This window comes from Castanea sativa, chromosome 2, assembly GCF_040712315.1.
Source record: "Castanea sativa cultivar Marrone di Chiusa Pesio chromosome 2, ASM4071231v1".
NCBI lineage: Eukaryota > Viridiplantae > Streptophyta > Magnoliopsida > Fagales > Fagaceae > Castanea > Castanea sativa.
This window is the reverse complement of record NC_134014.1, coordinates 27,922,959-27,942,423: the sequence shown is the minus strand read 5'-3', so window position 1 is coordinate 27,942,423 and position 19,465 is coordinate 27,922,959. Positions and strand designations below refer to the sequence as shown.

The 19,465-nt window shown below is 34.7% G+C and overlaps 1 protein-coding gene across 2 annotated transcripts; it reads right to left on the bottom strand.

Moving 5' to 3' along the window:
* Positions 1 to 3,126: 3,126 nt before the first annotated feature.
* On the bottom strand, positions 3,127 to 18,029 carry LOC142623220 (kinesin-like protein KIN-12B). Of its 2 annotated transcripts, none has more exons than XM_075796617.1 (17): positions 17,527 to 18,029; positions 17,101 to 17,238; positions 16,928 to 17,011; positions 16,710 to 16,835; positions 16,554 to 16,613; positions 16,418 to 16,471; positions 16,242 to 16,334; positions 12,848 to 12,943; positions 11,467 to 11,612; positions 8,710 to 8,859; positions 8,493 to 8,622; positions 7,183 to 7,449; positions 6,129 to 6,941; positions 5,939 to 6,037; positions 5,698 to 5,850; positions 4,837 to 5,631; positions 3,127 to 3,587 (listed from the first exon to the last, which is right to left on the bottom strand). In XM_075796617.1, the coding sequence occupies exons 1-17, from the start codon at positions 17,824 to 17,826 to the stop codon at positions 3,327 to 3,329; spliced, it is 3,765 nt and encodes a 1,254-aa protein (XP_075652732.1). In that variant the 5' UTR covers positions 17,827 to 18,029; the 3' UTR covers positions 3,127 to 3,326. The 2 variants fall into 2 exon arrangements, with proteins under 2 accessions (XP_075652732.1, XP_075652733.1); XM_075796618.1 differs by having other exon boundaries at positions 7,207 to 7,449.
* Positions 18,030 to 19,465: the final 1,436 nt, after the last annotated feature.

The following is a 19,465-nucleotide window of genomic DNA, read 5'->3' as shown; positions in this document are numbered from 1 at the left end:
AAAAGCCCTATAACGTTTAGTGAAATTTTTTTTTTCTTTTTTATGAAAGAAACTCTAAGTTCAAATTAATATTTCCTCTTAATATTATAACTATCGAATTATCTAAAATAAAAAAGAAGAAGAAAAGAACATATGAATAATACAGTATTTGTTTGTGTAGTTTTATTTGGGTTGTAAAATTACAGCTATCCACCGGTAGTTCAGCTGGCTAGTCAACTTGGTAAGGTATGTAAGCGGAAAAGGGAATTGAAAAGAAAAAGGGCGATGGAAACCAAAAGGAAGATGCTAGTGAAAAAACAATGGGGTTAAGAGAAGACAAAACAAAGGAATTTAAAGGGAAAAGCTAGACTCCTCCTTTTAAAGTATGTTTGTACGAAGAAAAATCAATAGGAAAATTTAAATAAATTAATTATTAAAAAAAAACTCAGACTAAAGTGAATAGAAAACAATAAACCTAGAGACACAAAAAGTTCACAAAGTGTTTTTGGTGACAAATTAATATTGGTAGGCAGGCCCTGTTAAATGGAGTCCAAATCTTCTGTCCCACTTTTCCTGCTCCACTCTATACTCCACCAATAAAAATTTGCCACGTGTTCACCTAATTAATTAAATACTACTATTAATTAATAACGGTAGCATTAAATAAGTCAATAATAGTAGTATTTAATTAATTAGGTGAACACGTGGCAAATTTTTATTGGTGGAGTATAGAGTGGAGCAAGAAAAGTAGGACAGAAGATTTGGACCCAGTTAAATGGTGAGTCGAAATAAAAATTAGTAAAAGTTTCAATTTAATAATTACAAAAAATATATATAGTGAAATTTGTTTTATCAGCTGCATTTATAATATTTGATAGTAGGGATGAGAATATTATTGTAATTTTGTACGATCTGCTAGCCCATTCAAAGAAAAATATAATATGTATTGGTGTGACTTTTTACCCCTTCACTCTCTCTTTCAGCCAAAAGGTGAAGATTTTGGTCCCATAGAAATTAGAAAGTCCTTGCATCCAACCACAACCTCTATTCATCTTTTCACTAACCAACCGCAAGAACTTCACTCATTTCTTTTGATTTTCTTTACTTTTTTTCCTACAAGCCAAACACATAGTACTTGGGAATATAATTACTATGATATAATTCTCAAGCAACCAATAAGATGAAAAGGTTGTTAGGTACCTGCCTGCATCTTTTCAGTATCAGATTGACGGTGACATTCTTGAAATTATTTGATTAACTAGTCTCATTATCAGTAAAATGATGACCACAAATTGGAAGAAATTCTTCTAGACTTGGTAGTAAAAATGTGACTTTAATAAGTTCCCATTCGAATGGTAAACTAAAGTTATCTTTATGACAAAAGAGCATTATGAATGACAGGCCAATCAAAATTTTAACCAGATAGGGATGAAGGTGTTAATTTATTTTTCCAGAAACTTCTAGCTTTGCATAAATAACAACCAAATGTATTTATTATTATTTTTTTCACAAAAATTTGATCCCAGTTTTTCTTTTTAATTTAGAAAATCAAACAGAGATGAAGGTTTTTGCAAAGAAGGCCAAACAGCTAGACCAGACACGTGGTCATAATATATATGAGACTGTGACTAGCAACTGACTTCGTCACTCAATTCACAAACTAGCTCTTCTGTTTCCACAAGTAATGAAGAGAAATGGGGCCCAGTTAGGAAAGTGTGATTAGGAAAGATTGATGGAATATGTTTGTTTTGTGGGTTAATGATCATTTTTGGGACTGGGTCTGGGAGGGTCCGATTACCAGGCTGTCACATTTTTATTATTTATTTATTTTCTATCATCACTCCCTCTTGACTCTACTACACCGGTCCCTTCCTTCTTTCTTTTTAACCTCAAGAAGAAGGGATTTTGCTTTAACTAATAAGCACTTGGTATAATAATAAAATAATAAGACCTTTGCTTTTGCTTTTGCTTTTGCTTTGATGCGTGGTGACTGGTGAGAGAGAGAGAGAGAGACTGTGAAGAACTATCATTTTGTTTCACCAACCCCATCAATCCCAAAATGTAAACCAAATTGCATATACGTCTCCACAATTTGAGCCAACCGAATTTACATGTTCTTACTCCCAAATTTTCCAAGTCATATTTGGTAAGCATAGTCTTAGAGAAAAGTCTGCAGGTATCTGAGTTCATTTTTCCATCTCACTTGGTTTTCTCTTCTGTGGGCCAGCCCTATGTTTCCATTTCAGCTCTTTTTAGTTGTATTCTTTCTTCACGGTTTCAGTTATTTGCACACCTCACACACACTTGCGTGCAACCATCACTGCTCTACAATGAAATGGTACTTGGTTTTACCTAGAAGTCAGTTTCAAACCCATTTTCCTTTATTAAATTGCGATAGCTAACTCGTTTCAGCTATTCTCTCAAAATTCCAATTGGGCAAATAATGGCTGGGGTTGAAAAGCCTACTACTACTGGAATCTATCCATCCCCAGTTAAACTGGCATTTTGAATAGAAATGGCCCACTGGTAGGGATAGATACATATCAGAGAAGACAAGGGCACAAGCTTCTTGTTTCATGGTCTCCATGACCTATTGACCTAACATACACTACTACTAGACTACTATATCAGGAGGCTGCCAAGTGAAGTACTCGCAAAGTTTCTGTTTTCGCCTTCCATATGACACCAAGGGACCATGGACATACACTTCGCGATTGCCCCCTATCCTCTTGACACGCAAACCAAACAAATTAATAAAATCTAAAGCTTCAACACTTTGTTACTATTATTGTTGAGATCTTCCTACAGGTCCATTGTCCCTGCAATTGGGTCCCACCCTATCCAACCATTCGAGCTATAACATCTCCATTCATCAACACCACCACAATTATAATTTGGAATTATTATGGATAGCCCACATTTTGGAATGTGAGTAAAATGGATTAAAAATAATAATAATAAGAACTCCATAGCATAATGTATGAAAAACCCTGCATGTGCGTGTCTCATTTCGTAGCCAAAAAGATGAAGGGTAAACGGATTTGGCACTCAGCGAAAGCAAAGAAAGCAACAGGTATAGAAAGGGAAGGATATAAGGACAAGATACCAAGAAACGGGTGAAAAAAATTTGTACTGCAAGTAGGCATGAATAAAAGAATATAACCATTCATTCACATCTTATGAACTCAAGAATCTGAATTGAGAAAGTCAATAAGAGAACACATACATTGGTAATCAAATTGGCACAAACTTTACCAACCAGATGACCAGTAAAATTATGCTATGACTTTGGAGCTATATAACAGAAACTGTTAGTACTAAATACACTTTTAGGCTAGTAACTCATTCTATATGTTGCATCGATCATAACCAGAGAACCAGGATGAGGTTTCTGTGAGTTTTGGCAACTCACCATCTTCACCACTATGGTCGCATGCATATTCTTCAAATGCCTCATCGTAAACTGGTTGTTGTCTTGCTTCCCTATGTAAACGAGAATTCGCAAGGAGCTCATTGAGAGCGCTTATTTCCTTTTCATGATTTTTCTTCAATTTATCAATCTGTTTGTAGGCCCTCTCAGTTTCTTGCTCTGCCTCCATAGTTCGCTTCTGCATATTTTTAATAAGATTCAGGGTAAAATCTTATTTATCACACTAAAGATCTCATTTCACTCACAGAGAGTTTACAATATTCCAACTTGGGGAAGGTAGAAAGCCAAGACAAAAATATGAAGACATTCAAATCCAAAGCAATAAGCAGAAACGACGAATATGAATTCACAAGCAGGAGTCCTAGAGTTTGCTTAAAGCATAAAGCAATAAGCATAGAGCTAAAGTCCAAGAGTTTGCAACTCTACTTTTGAGTATAACCACAGCATGAAAAAAAAAAAAACACACACACACACACACACACACACAACAACAACAACAACAACTTGCAAAATTCTGAACTCCGTTTAAACAAAGTTTACAAATTCATAAAATTTTATTACAAAATGGAAAGGGAAAGTCGAAAAAGAAAACCATGCACGAGGGCACAAATGTAAAATGCAAAGTGAGAGAAAATGTAACTGATTAATTAAGAAAATAAGTGTACAGAAAAGATGGTATAAGGAGTGGATCCATAGTTTCTCAAAAAAAAAGAAAAAAGAAATGGAGTGGATCCATAAGCTATTGGCCAACAAGAGCAGAAAGCCAAACTGTAACTGTTGGATTGAGAAAATTATTGTACAGAAAAGATAGCAGGAGTGGATCCATATGCTATTGGCCAAAGAGTAATGAGAAGGAAAGAGGGAAAAACAGCATGAGGAGATTATTAGAACATGAAAGGCAAAATAATGGAGCTTTGAAGAAGAGGAAAATACACTGATGATTGCAGAATGTTTCAATCTTTTGAACAGAAGTGCTTGACCCTATAAGCATATATCATTACATGGGCTTTCACCCAGATATTGTATAGAAATTTTCATGAAAGGGAATGCATTCATTGTGCTATGCCAATTAGCTCTAACTCAAATGCTATCTCCCCACTTCAAAACAGAGATGAAAGTAAGGTTGGGGGTTCAAGGGTTCAAAAGTTAAACCCATTGGGTATATGTGTAACCTACCAATACAAACGATTTCAGGTTGTAAGTATCAAACGGGGGTTTGATTGAGTACATGGTAGCTTACCAAATAAAAATAAATAAATGCTTTGTTTGCGCAATGATATGGATATTACCAAGTCACATATACACTCATTGCATATAAACATTTATAGAGAAATGTTTTTGCATCTATACTTACTTTATTCAACATTAATATAAAAAAATAGACAAAGTAATAAAGTATCAAAAAAAAAATGAAAAAACAAACTCACCTGGGAAGCAGCAACAGCCTCTTCTGATTCTTTTAGCCGTGCAAGCAATTCTCCTGCAGCCTGCACAGCCTCTGCAGTGTCTGTCAATTGAGCCTGAAGTCCTTTGTTCTCATCCCTAAGATATCTCCTTTCTTTTTCTTTTTCTACCCTTAATGCTGAAATTTCTGCAGCAAGGGCATTTATGAACTTGGACTCAGCTCCCCTAACTCCTGCTTTAGCAGCTGCTTTCTTGACATCCTCTGTTCCTTCTTGAATCTTCCTATGCCTTGCAAGCAACTGAATATGCTTCTCTTCCAAATCTGCGTATGCTTCCAGCATGCGTGCATGCCCCTCCATGGCCATCTGCATTGCTTCATTTAGCTCTTCAGCACATTTCCTCTCAGTTTCCAGTTCTTGCTTCCTCTTTTCGGCTAGAGATCTGCTAGCTTCAAGTTCAACTCTCAATTCTTCAGAAAGAGAAATCCATCTGCTCTCCGCTTCAGTCCAACGACTTCTTTCCCGTTCAAGTTTTGTCTCAGCACTCTCTTCAGTTGACTCTGCACTAAGAGGGGGAGCAGAATTGGGCTCACATGGATAAGTCAGGTGCAGTATGGGACTTTGTTTTCGAGACACAGTGGATGAAGAGTCTATGTAATATTGTAGCTGGCTTCTCAGATCTTCAATCTCTTCCAACAACACTTCCCTCTCACCCATATCGAAGAAATTTCGAAAATGTTCCAGCTCATCTTGAGCTCTTTTTAACTCGATTTTTGTTCTTAAAACTTCAGGATGATTCTCATATTTCTCCTTTAAAACCTGAAGATGATACATAAGATATACGCACAATATACTGAATAATGAACTTTAAGAACAAATTTTTACCTTATGCTCATGTGTGAGGGATGCTAGCTCTTCCTCCATGAACTCCTCAGTGGGTAAAACACCATCCATAAGGTTCTCGAGGCGAAGAATTTTATCCTCCCTTGTCTGTGCTATTATGGCATTGCATTCCCTCTCATGCTTGTATTGTTGCACCTGTAAATGACAAATGGAGAGGTCATGCATCACTAGAAGAAACTAAATCTTATAGTTGGGGTATTGGTAAAACTTGAAAGAAACCTACCAAACGGTTAAGCTGCACAATCTCAGAAGTTTGCTTTGCACAGAAATCTTCTAGTGCCATTTCTCTCCTGATAGCTCCTGCCAAAACCTTCTCCACTGCCTGTTTGGAAAGGAAAAAAGGGGGGTCAACCAACTCATGCATATAAAGATTCCAGAATAATATTTGGAAACCCTGCTCTCCCTAGACTTACTTTGGGAACGTGATTCTTCAATTTGTCAGCAGACTCTGAACCATCTACAGGTACTATCTGTAGGTTTGAACTGTCAGCCGCCTCTTTGACCTCTAGCTGCATTCTATTCTTGCAAGTACTACAAGTAAATATGACTGAATTTTCTTCTGATATATCACCAGGAGAGGTTTGCACACCCACATCAACTTTGTCAACAGGTAAAAATGGCTTGGATTGTTCAGGTTTGAATGGAAATCTGAATGATGACCGCCTTAGTGCTGAACTTTGTCGCTGACTATCAATAATTTCAAGGCCCTGGCGGATGCTTGCTTCCAAATGTTCAGTTGGTGTAAGAAAGTTCTTGCTTTTTTGAGTACACAGAGCACTAGAGGAGCTGCTTCTCACAGATTTCTTGAAAGATATATGAGAAGCATCTAGGCCTAACTTATTGTCATCCTCAAGATCTTTTTGGGAAGCAGTTAACATCGATGAAGTCCTCAAGCTTTTCCTGCTGCTGCTGATTCTGGGTGAAACACTTGGAGTTGGAGACTTAAGTACTGGGGATACATCAGATGGAACTATGCTGAGGCTAGGAGGAGAGACACAATTCAATGATCCATTTGACAAATCATTCTGTGTATCTGCACTGGAAATGGTAGCAGAAACTCCATTTAGAGGTTCAGAGACAGTGCACACAGAATTATCCCTCACATTTACAGGTTCCAAACAATCAACAATCATGATGTCATCCTGTTCAGATGCTCCTTCCATTTTAACATCTATATCCTCAGAAATTTGGTCCTTGATACATCCACTTAAATCTTCAAACTCCACCTGTTGTGAAACTGAATTTAGGATCCGTTTGAATACAGCTGAAAATTGAAAATATTATAGCAAAATAATTTTTAAATATGTGGATAGTACTGCGGGATCCATTTTTAATAAAAAGTTGCTGAAAAAGTGCATGAACAGTATGCGCACAGGCGTTTTGTCCCCTGCAGCAGAAACGAAAAAAAAAAAGAAAGAAAGAAGGAAAGCGCTGAACGCGGACGCATTCAGCGCAATCCAAACCCACCCTTAATGTTTCTTCTTTGCTCACATCAATTGTATTGTTAGCTTCACTGCTGGCTATTTGCTTATCCACTCGCTCACAGAGAATCTCAACAGCTTCCTCATCTATTTCCATCTCCTCATCACCATCATCATCAACATGACGTAACGTTATCGGACAACTGAGGCTAGACTTTAGTAGATTCATGCTTCTACGAATCCATGCCACTGAATGACCTCCATCTGAATCATGAGGATTGTAGCCTTTTGCCTTAACCCTATGTAGTTCATCCTGTTAATTCAAACACAAAGTCATATACCACACATATTTAATTTTGAGTATTGGAGAAACACAAAAGAATTAATTACTACTAGCCTCCCGTGTGTGCTCAAAGGCTCTTTTGTTTTTCTTTGTCATAATTTTCCTTTCATCCCAATTCAGGGTTTGTGCATTGGTCCATTCAAGTCCCAAAACTAATAGGGGTATCAAAAAGTAAAATACAAAATTACATCCAACCAAATTGCTATGAATACAGAACAATGTGGTGAATGTGCATGTATTAGGGGAGCATTATATGAACTCAATGAAGTTTGTGCAACTGATTTTGTGAAGTAGGAGCTGTGAGAATCCCATAAGATTCGATAGATGCAAGCAAAACCATGCTCTGTGTGAATCTTACATGAGTTTGACGTGCCACTAGAGCCATTAGATATTGGTCTTATAAATGATAATAGTTCTATGCAGGCTCCACATGCCAGTACTTGGTATTCTAGAACAAAAACTAAGAGGAAAATACATAGAATAAGAAAATCAAGGTTTTATATTTGTGGCGGGACCATGTCCAGGTAATAATCAATGCATGCAATTAAAAAAAAGTGCGTAGGCTTAACCTAATCCATAAGCATTTAAATAAGTAGAATTAGATCCTTAAGGACCTCTAAATGGATTGCTATAAAAGTTAGCCTTTCAGCATCCCTATCTCCAATCAAAAGTCCCCCTTAATTCCATCTCAATAATATCCAACCATGTGGAAAGAGCTAATTTAATCCAAAACTAAACCTAAATAAAATGTATAAAGCAAGAGAGAGTAGTATCAGTACCTCTGTTTGGTGTTTTGAAGGTTGCTTCATATTTGCGAAAACAGAAATTGAGAACAAAATGACACAAAAGAAAAGGTATATGCATATTGAAGTGAATTTGTTTTTAGTTATTTGATCTCATTTCTTATTTTTGGGTAGGACTAATGTTAAGTGTATGTTAGGGGTATTTTGGAGAGTACACAATCCAATTTTATATTTAGAAGTAGAAATAGAAACAGATGAATTAGTATATACCCTTAGCTGCCGTATCACTTCACGCAAGTGATTCACATTTTCCTCCATGACTTCATTAACTACTGCTTTATTCTTAATAGCCTTGGCGCGCTGTGCAAATCTCAATGTGCTAAAAGTTTCACTCTTACAGCTGCAATATTGATGCATGTGAACTTCAATTTCACAAAAGAAGAAGAAACAAGGGTGCTGCAAGTGAAGAATGGGTCAGCAATATCACCTTTGTGCTGGAGAAATAGCACAGACCATTGCTAATTTGGCATTTCCCCCAAGAGACTCCTGCAACAAAAATGTTAGCCTGGAGTCTCTATAGGGGATATGCCTTTGCTTTCCCGTCTGAGAAACTTCAGCAAGAATGTTTATCAAATTCCTGCACCAGTAAGTGAACCTAATTACAACAGAACTAAAAGTTGCTTCTTTTCACACAAGTCTGCATTAACAAATGAACCTAAATGCATCAAGCACCTCCCACCCACCCACCCACCCACCCCCACCCCCCCCCCTCTTCATCTCTCTCTTCCCTGGAAGCTCAACATAAGGATATAATAGTAGAAGTGAACAAAGTCATGAGTAAATGTTAATTCGGACAAAATAAATGTGGCAATATCATTAGAAAATATGAAGGGACGATGCTGGCTTGTACAATCAAAAACTAAAATAATAGAATTCAACAATGCTGGCTTAAACTGTCCAGCTATAAATGATCTGCAAGTAATGGTCAAAGTAATCCATGAAATGTAGTGTATGATGTTAGTAAAAGCCCTGCCTGGCAGTACCTATAGAAAAATTATCTATATTGTATGTTCAGATGCAGTCAGATGGTGGTATTCTCAAAAAGTTCAAAAAACAGCCATACGCATATCTTTTTGTGTAAGTAGCTATATGCATAGCAATATTGACTACTTTTTTTTTTCTGATGAATGACTAACCAAAATTCTTAATTTATCTGCAACGATATATTTAAAGTTTCCCCTATTCTTTCTTGCCCTCTTTTATAGATACCAAAATTGGATGAGTGTTTTGAAAGAGTTAAATTCCATATTTGAAGTCGGTCATATTTTGGCTACAAATTTGCAGGACAGTAAAATTCATTTTTTGAAACATCTATATTATGACTGAGTCACAAGACAATTCCATGCATAAAGAAAAATCTTCGTTTTTGTGGTTCATCTAACAACTATTAGCTTCAAAGCAAAAATAAAAATGTCCACACTTTCGCCTTACTAAATGCTACAATTAATGTTTTGTCGTATCGTGTTCCAAAATTAATTTAGATAAAAGATGACTTCTTCTTCTTGATGGCTCCATATGAGTCAATTGTGTCTAATTAACACACTTTTGCCTTACTAAATGCTACAATTAATGTTTTGTCATATTGTGTTCCAAATTTAATTTAGACACAATTGTTTCATATGGAGCCATCAAGAAGAAAAGCCATCTTTTATCTTAACACAATTCTTCAATAACAAGAAGGTTGAAAAGCTACTCCAAGCAGCTCAGGAAGAGATGCTCCTCAAGCTCTCCCTCAATTCCCACATGTCCTGCATCTCCCCTCAGTACCTCTGCTCCAATCTTGACCATCATTATTTTCAAGCCCTCAAATCCGGACCCTCACCGTCAATCTTAATCTCAATCATAACCACAAAAATCAGAGTATCCTCAGTTATAATGAACCACAAAAACATGGAAATGAGGAATTGAAGTTCAGAGCAATGATCTCTCAATCCAGTTTGCCATTCCCAAGGGCTCCTTGTTTTATGGTAAGATACACAAGCACTTGATGGGTCTCGAACCCATGACCTCACCATCCACCTAGCACTTCTAAGGGAAGGAGATGCCAGTTAAGCTAGAGCTCATTATAAAATCTATTTTGTTTTACAAATTTTCTCAAAAATTTTTTACTTAATGTACTTTGATGTTCACATGCATTGTCATGTGAAATTTTTTTTATGAGTAAATGGATGCCAAGAAACATTTTTAAATTTGAGTTTAAAAATATCTTAGAAAATATTCTAAATGAATTTTTTCTTATAAAGAAACAGTAGTGAGACGGAAGTTCAGATAGAAGGATCAATTCAGGTATTTCTCAAAGTTCAATGTTTCTAATTTCAAAGTTGAAAACCATGGAGTCAGTTTGATTTTGACCCAAAGTTCAGGAGGTTTTTTGCATTTTTCTCTTTTATCTTTTTACCTTGTACATAATGTGCTACCTTCTTTTCTATGTACAGCTGCTTCCCCAGTGTTTTATTTTTATTTTATAAAACATATACCCCACCCTAAATAGCAATAAGCAACAAAAAAAAAAGGAAAGAAGTCAGCCTCATCATTTAATTAAGATTATATCAAAATCCACTCACCGGTTATGAGACAATAGGATTACTGAAATCTTAAGGTGGATTGATCATGATGACATCAAACTGAGAAGTTAAACATGTGTTACATCATATTAAACCTAATCGATCATGGTTAATTTTGAAGGGGTTGTATACATACAGCAATATTTAATTAAGATAATATCAAACTCCATTCACCGGTTAGGAGACAATAGGATTACTGAAATAACTCTTAAGGTGGATGGATAATAATGACATCAAACTGTGAACTTATACATGTGCTTTGCCATATTAAACCTATATCCCCTTTCCTTCAGTTACATCCAGTCTCAATTCTGCTTCCAACTACTGACACAAGATACGATGACAGGAAGGGAGTTCGATCAAAAAATAGACAGAAAAAAGGCTGCAAGGCTACTTTCTTTCTCATAGGAGGGGTTTGCATCCAACAATTATCAATACCCCTTGCTTGGACATTTAAGTGAGTCAGGTTTCTTTCCGGTTCCAAAATGAGGCAAACCTAATCAATCATAGTTAATTTTGAAGAATTTGTGTGTACAGCAATATTGACCAATTGGTAAACTACACCAAAAATGCACCTATGCATGAAAAACAATAAATGAAAGAGAAATTTTTGACCATACCCAAGTTGTGAAAGTGATCTATTAATATTCCCAGCTTCCTTTAAACGATCCCCTGCTGCACCAGTTAACTTTTGTCGCTCTGAACCAGCTAGATCAACAAGATTTATTCTGCTTGTTTTGCAGGTGCTTAAACCATCTGCCTTGCTCTGCAAAAAGGATGGTTTACTTTAAAAAACCTCCAGCAACTATTCGGGACAGGAACAGTAAAGAAACAGAGGCATTTACAGTTTGCATTTTTTGTTAAAGCATCCAATCCAAAATCTAAAATTGTAAGGAAGTGGGTAAAAGTATTAATCGGGATAAAACGTAACACACCCCCTTGCAGGCAGGCCTGCCAAGCAACCAACACCAAATTATGGATATCACAGACAAAAGACATCCTCATTAAGGATTTCACATGATTTTTATTTTTATTTTTGGTAAGGTAAAGTTTTCACACAATTTGATACCAATGACATCTCAATCTAACTATGCTCTGATAGCAGCTTTTTTTGATAAATGAGGCTCTGATAGGAAAAAACAATCTAACCCCAAAGACTAAAGCTGTTTGAAAATGGACCAACCATTGTTCTGCAGAATTTTATACCATTATAATCAACAAGTTCATTATCAAATTCTCAAGTCAATAACTTCACAAAATTCCTTCTCAGTAAGCTAGGAAAATCCTGTGTTTTTTTTCAATTTTTTTATTTTATAAATCTATAACAGAATAAAGTCTGACTCATACTTTAAAAGTAGCAATTAATGACCCAATCATCTATGGTTCTAGACACAGGACAAACCAAAACGATACAAAATAAAATTGAAAAACAGAAAATAGTGATAGAGAACCTAGGAGTCAGCACCAAGTAAGGGAAAACTTCTTAGAATCAACACTTAGAGTTGAATGGAGTTGGCACCATTCAACACTTACAGGGACAATTTCAAAAGAAATTTATTCATCAAAATAGTCCCCCCTTCATTGGAGTAAATTCTAACTGACCCTATTTCTAAATTACTTATTACAAAAATACCCTTGAATTTAAGTCAATAATAAACCTAATTAAATACAAGGGCCTAAAATAAAATACAATTAGCCAATAAACATGCAATTGATTCCAAAATTAAAAAAGATCAAATAAAAATTTATTTGTGCTTCCCAAATCAGTTCTCACACTTTTTTTTGTTGATAAGTTCACATCAGTTCTCAAACATGAATAGTCAATAATAAACCTAATTAAATACTAGGGCCTAAAATAGAAGACACAATTGGCCAATAAACATACAACTGATTCCAATATTAAATAAGACCAAATAAAATTTATTTGTGCTTCCCAAATCAGCTCTCATACTTCTTTTTTTGATGAATACACATCAGTTCTCAAACATGAATAGTCTTTACCTTGCATCGGGATTCAACAACACAAGTAAAAACAGTATGTGAGCGGGAACTCTCCGCATTAATACTAGTTGCACCTGTCCTCCTGTTTGACAAACCCTGCATTATTTATTCAGTAGTTATAAATATGATGCTTGAACCTCGAAGAAAAATAAACAAATCACAAAATATAAACCACTTTATCTAAATAACAATGCTGAAAAATAGGAAATAAATTGGACCATCTTTGACATTAAACGGATCAAGTTATCAAATGTATGAGCTGTTAGCTTGAAAATATTCTTTCTAAATAACAAATCATTTTTAAATTAATCTTGCTAATGGAAAGCCTTATGTGTACACCTCATAAACAAGGAAAGAATCCAGATATGAGACATTTTCTTCGTATATATAACTTTTAATGTTCACTACCACTTGTTATTGTTAATTTACATAAATCTAAAGTATTAAGCTTCTTAACATAAAGCTGCGGCAACATTCTGAATTACCTAATTAAGCTTCCTAACATAATGCTGCAGCAACATTCTGCATCAATGCAATCCCTTAATCGAGGATAAGAACATTGAATTTCCTTATTCAGTTAGGTCCTTCCCTTTTTTATTGTTAATAGGTAATTTAGGGTGCAGACCTAGAAGTTAAAGGCAGTATTTATCCATTCAAAACTTGATTTTGAGCCTAGATAACAGCCACCACCATGATTGAAGTTAATATGGGAAGCATCAATACCAATACAAGATACACAGAGAAATGGAAATTCTTGAAAACCAGGATGCATAAACACACACACACACACACACACAAGTAAGGTCAGGTATCCAAGAGTGTGTGTGTGTCTATATATATATATATATATATATATATATATATATATATATATATATATATATATTTAAAACCTTTGGACGCCCAACGTCACTTGTGAGAGGAGGAAGAGTTCATTGGCTTCAAAAGTAGGATGTATGATAATCAATTAATTAATATAAATTTTCAGGTATATTTTATGTTATCAAATTTTAAAATAAATAATGAGCATCGAAATATAACGTTTTCAAAGTACACAAATGCACTAAGCCTAAAATGTACTTCATCTCTAATTGACCCTCGATGATAAAACCCAGAGTCAGCCAGGTAAAACTAGTGTTAGTAAAAGCGTCTAGCGCACAAGCCTTTTGGAGCCTAGGTGCAAAGTGCAAGAACATACCTGATTGAAATGAACTGCACATTGTTTTAAAAATAATATATACTAATTTCTAATAAAAAGATGCATAATTATAATTTAAAAAAATAAGTTAAGAAACTCAAAATAGTAATGTATTTTGCTAATTAGCTAAAATGATATATAGTAAAATTGAAAACAAGCATTAAAGAACAACAGTATGATAATAATCTACTCAGAAAGTTTAAATATAACATTTTGTATAATTTTCTTGTACTTTATAAAAAAAAACATAACCCAAATAGCTAATGATCAAATGAAAATAATCCAAAAGGAAAAGACCACAAGAATAGTAAATCAAACTTGTTTATGTCTTTTGATATGTAAACAAAAAATTGTTTGTGTAATACAACGCCTTAAGAATAATGTTTGTTTAATAAACCAATGTCCATGTCATTTAGGAGTTAATTTTAATGGTTCATATATTTTTTTTAGCAAAGAAATAAAAAAGTGCACCTAACATGCAGGGCTGTAAAGAAACAAAGTCAAGTCAAATATTAAAAGTTCAAGCTTGTTCATTTAATTTTTTTTACAAACACAAGCCAAGCTCAAGTTTATCACCAAACAAGATATTATGTTCAAGCTTGGCTCATTTTCTTGACGAGCAAGCTCGAGCTTGTTCACAAGCTTCTTGATTAACTTATTTTTTTTCTTATATACAGTGAAAACATGACTAAAATGTTTTACCTCTTCACAATTCCATGAAATTTTACAACGAATAGACTATTTATATCATCAATAAGTTACAAATAATAATTTAATATCACATGAACCTATTAACAAACTGATACAATCCCATTTCAAGTCTATATAAACACATTTTTAGACAAGTATACATATAAAAATATAATATTATATATAGTTAAATCAAGCCCTCATGTTCACAAGCTTGTTCATGACACATTCTTATATTTGAGCTTGGTTAGTTTAATAATCAAGCATAAACTTAAGCCTTGAACTTGGCTTATTTTCTAAACAAACGAACGTAAACAAGATTTTTCCCAAGCCAAGCTTGAGCTATTCATAAACAGTTTGGTTCATTTATAGCCCTTTCGTGCTTTTTGCTTATTCAAAAAGTGCTAGAAAAGCGTGCTTCATTAAACGAGCTTCGCTTCGACCAAGCAAAGCTTTAAACCTTGGGGCTTTGATCTATTAGCTTTAAGCGCACTTTTAACAAAACTAGACTCTATTATCTCCCATTTGCATCACAAACTCCTTCAAAGCTCAAGCACAGATGCAACAAAACCCATCAACCCCCATGAGCAGAAAAGCATGATTGGTTGATGAGTAGGTATTAGATCAATGTGTGCGTGTGTACGTGAGAGAGAAAGCGAGACTGCTGAATAACTAGACAAGGATTTCGACTCTTTCAAAGTGAGCCCCCGATTTGAGCAACTCCAACATCAAGATCGTATCAAGATTTTGAGCAAATCTGGCTTCAAGATTGCATCAAGACTGTGTGTTGACTGTGTCCACTACACATCTAGACTGAATCCAAAATTTAAAATATTTTTTTTTAGTCTCCAGCCGTATCCAAGGAGTATCCATGTCCAATACGTATCATACACCAACATGCCAAGGTAATGTCATATCCAGAACTCCTGATGCAATTTCTTTCACTTCTCTTTTGATTCATTGAGAAACAAAACTTGTGTTTGTTATTGCCACTCCTTGAATTTCTATTTCTAATGGAGAAATTCATACAAACGAAAATTAATATAAAAAATATTACTCTTGAAGAAGTTTCAAACCATAATTCCTATAAAGAAAATGTTTGAAAATTTGAAATATTATATGAATAAAAAGGTTTCAACAAATTTGACAGTCTAAAAACTAGCAATAATAAAATATAGAGTAACCTATCCTCACACAAAAGGTCAACCCTTTGAGATGTTTTCCATGTAACTGAACATGAATTATCCAATAAAAACTACTGGCTGAGAATCAAGTATCAGTATCTATATTTATCAAATTAACAAAATGAAATTATTTTATTTCATTTGCAAAGCACATGTGTATGATCAAATGTTTCATTCTCAACAAACGGTTAGGAACAGGACTCTAAATACACTGCTCAAAAGATTCTCTTCTGTGTATACTCACAGTAAAGTCACAAACACCATAACAAAAATAAGTATTCATGCTATGCCTACAGTAGAAAAAGTATAACAAAGAGCAAACCTTTATCAAGAGCCTAGTCACATCCTTCATTGTACCTACATACTCCTCTGTGAGATTTTCAACATAGACGCCAGATTTGACATCTTCTCTTATCTGGGAGAATGAAAGAAAAGACCTAAGAAGACCAGCTTTGTAGCATAAAAAGGATAGGTGAAATATTTATGAGTTCCTTTTACCTGGAGATTTCTTTGATTTGGATCCAACAAATCTGTGATTTGTTCATTGTAAATCTGCAATAAATTGAAAAGTCAAGTGGCATATCCTATAAGTAGGTCAAGTATACCAAAAGGAACCAGTTTATAATCACCCAACCTCGAGAAAAGAACAGTGACACTGATAGTTAAGTTTTTCCTCAGCGCGCTTGATTTGCTCCTATTATAAAAACACAAAAGCACAATTAGGACTATAGTTCAATACTATGATATAAGCTTCAATGGGCTCAATAAATAAGAGAATCAATCAGCTCACCTCATTTATGCGGGCAAATAGTCTCTCAAAAACACGAGGGGTTAACCCTCCTTGATCACTGGATAAGTTTTCTTCCAACAAGGCGTTGGCCGGACCCCAAATGGTATAAGTCTTTCCACTTCCCGTCTAAAAAAATTAAGACATAGAGAAAATATTAATAACATCATTATACATAACACAAAAATCCAAAAGAGAAACAAAAGCAATCTAAAAGATACCTGTCCATATGCAAATACAGAACTATTGAATCCAGCCATACAATTTTCGATAAGGGGCGCTCCTACAAGTTGGAAGATATCTTCCTGCAAATAAGATAACATTTATTCAGAAGTCAAATACCATCGATCATTTAATTCAAACCTGAAAACAATCATATCAATAAGGATCGTGCCTGTGTTGCTTCAACATCAGCAACTGAGTCGAATGTGAAAGTTTGTCCATTAATCAATAACGAATCACCAGAAATCTTCTGAACTATCAAATCACCTTCATCCCGATCCTTGTGTGATGGACGCATTCGGACTACTACCTAAACATTTTCAACAAAAATCCTCCAGAAATCAGTGAAAATAGTAATGCTATATTCAGCTTATGAAAAAATGTTAGTAAATTCGAAGACATGAAAATCTATAAAGCACATTCTCATTCTATAACTATTTCTTATCAACAGGGAAAAAAAATGGCCATAAAACACAATAAATATCCAAGATTTCCTCTCTTTTGCTTCGATTTCTAAGCAGCCAAACATAAGTTTAGTAAAAATGATATTCAAAATTTCTAAGAAAAACCTAGGGTTTACGATTGGGAGAAGGAGTACCTGAACGCCGGAATCAGAAGCCGAGTTCTCAGTCCCGGACTCAAAGCTGAGCTTCCTTTTGTGAGAATTTGAAGAAGGTGGCCTCGGCGGCAATGGACTCTTCAATTTGGCCGCCATAGCCGGCGATGGCTTGGATTCGGAGGGGATGGAGGTCAGATCGAACGGCGGCGCATTCTCCTTGGCCGATTTAGACTTCCGAGATGGGCGTGGCTTGGCGGAGCTAGGGCTCGGCGACGACGCTGGATCGGTGGAATTCGCCTCCCTCAAGATCGCGTTTCTCGGTAGCATGAAGTGCTTCATGGCGAGCACAGATCTGACAGAGAGAAAAAGAAATTTCTAGATAGAGAGAGAGAAAGAGAATGTGTGTGGAAATGAGAGAGAGTAGGGTTTGGAAGGACAAGGAAGCGAAAGAGAAGGATGGGAGAGATAGATAGATGTAGCCGTTGAAGGATGAAGAGGGAGAGATAATTTGAATTTGGGGGAATTGAATTGTGAGAAAAGCACGTGTGTAGGGTCTTTTTTATTTACATTTTTTTTTTTTTTTGGTCGAGAGAGAGAGAGAGAGATAATAAAACAAAACAAATAAACTTTTTTGAATTCGTGTTGGATCTGGAGTGGAGCGTTGCGAATTGCGATGGACTTCGGAGGAACCCGTTACGAATAAGTGAAGTGGAAATGCCCTTCATTGGTAGCTGGAATGCTTACGTGTATGGCTTAGACACTAAGAGGTGTTTGTTCTAACATATTTTTACATATTTTAAACAACTTTACACGTATTTTAAACAACTTTACACATATTTTAACACATTTTTTTACCCATACGTATATTAAAAACACTCAAACAACATTACTCAAACTAACCAATCAAACAGGCCCTAAATGCACTTTTAGTCGAGTCTAAATCTTCAGTCTCACTTTTTTTGCCCTACTATATACTCCACAAATAAAAACATGTCACATATTCATCTAATATATTAAATGCTAAATTTATGTCTTATATTATTTCAATTACCTAAATATAATGGATTATTTATTGAGAGATGCTACGTCTACAACATTTTTACAACAAATCACAGATGGTTAGTTGTTATTGGTTCAAATTTGAATCTAACGCTAAGATGACTTTTTTGCCCCAACAATAACAACCAGTAACAACTTGCCACTTAGGATTTGTTGTAAAAATGTTGTAAAATAGAAATAATAGAAGGTATAAATTTAACATTTAATAAATTAAATGGACATATGATATGTTTTTATTTGTGGAGTATATAGCGACGTAAGAAGAGTGGGATAGAAGATTTGCACCCCTTTTAATCCCTACATTTTGAAACTATTATCCTATTTTTATAAAAAGAATATTTGATTTTTTAAAAATACCATGTCAGCATTTAAATAAATTAAAAATTCTTATCAAAAAAATAAATAAATAAAACATAACAAAAAGTTAAAAAAAATTCCTTTTAAATTAATTAAGATTATTTTAATTGATTTTTTTTTTATTCCTTTCTTTTTTCCCGAAGAACATAGTCATATTTTTTGTGTTCTTCCCCCTATCTATACAATTTTTTTTTATTCTTTTCTTTTTTCAGAAGAACATATTCATGTTCTTTGTGTTCTTCCTCCTACCTATACAGGAAATCCAATAAAAATTATAAGATGTGGAAAAAAACCATTAAAAAAAAATATATATCGTAGGTTTCTCTCAAGAGATTAAATGGCAAAAAAAAATTTAATACAGCAAAAATGTTGAGTTATTTATTTTGGGTTATTTTACTCTATTGAAATAACCTAAAAATGCCACTAAAAGTTGAAATAAAATAACCTGATCGTACCACCATGTCTTAAAAAATAATTTATCTTTTAATTAACGTTCAGTTTTTGATATGGTTTATTCTCTTTCTTTTTTAATTTGTTAATCGTGTCTTTTAAATTTTTGTTG

Bases quoted from the DNA above. Each gene is read 5' to 3' on its own strand.
- LOC142623220 (XM_075796617.1), bottom strand. From the start codon at position 17,826: ATGAAGCACTTCATGCTACCGAGAAACGCGATCTTGAGGGAGGCGAAT. The intron at 16,335-16,417 runs GTAAAAGGAACT...TCATTCTCCCAG, and splicing joins CAAATCAAAGAAATCTCCAG to ATAAGAGAAGATGTCAAATC. The intron at 3,588-4,836 runs GTGAGTTTGTTT...AAAAATATGCAG, and splicing joins AGGCTGTTGCTGCTTCCCAG to AAGCGAACTATGGAGGCAGA.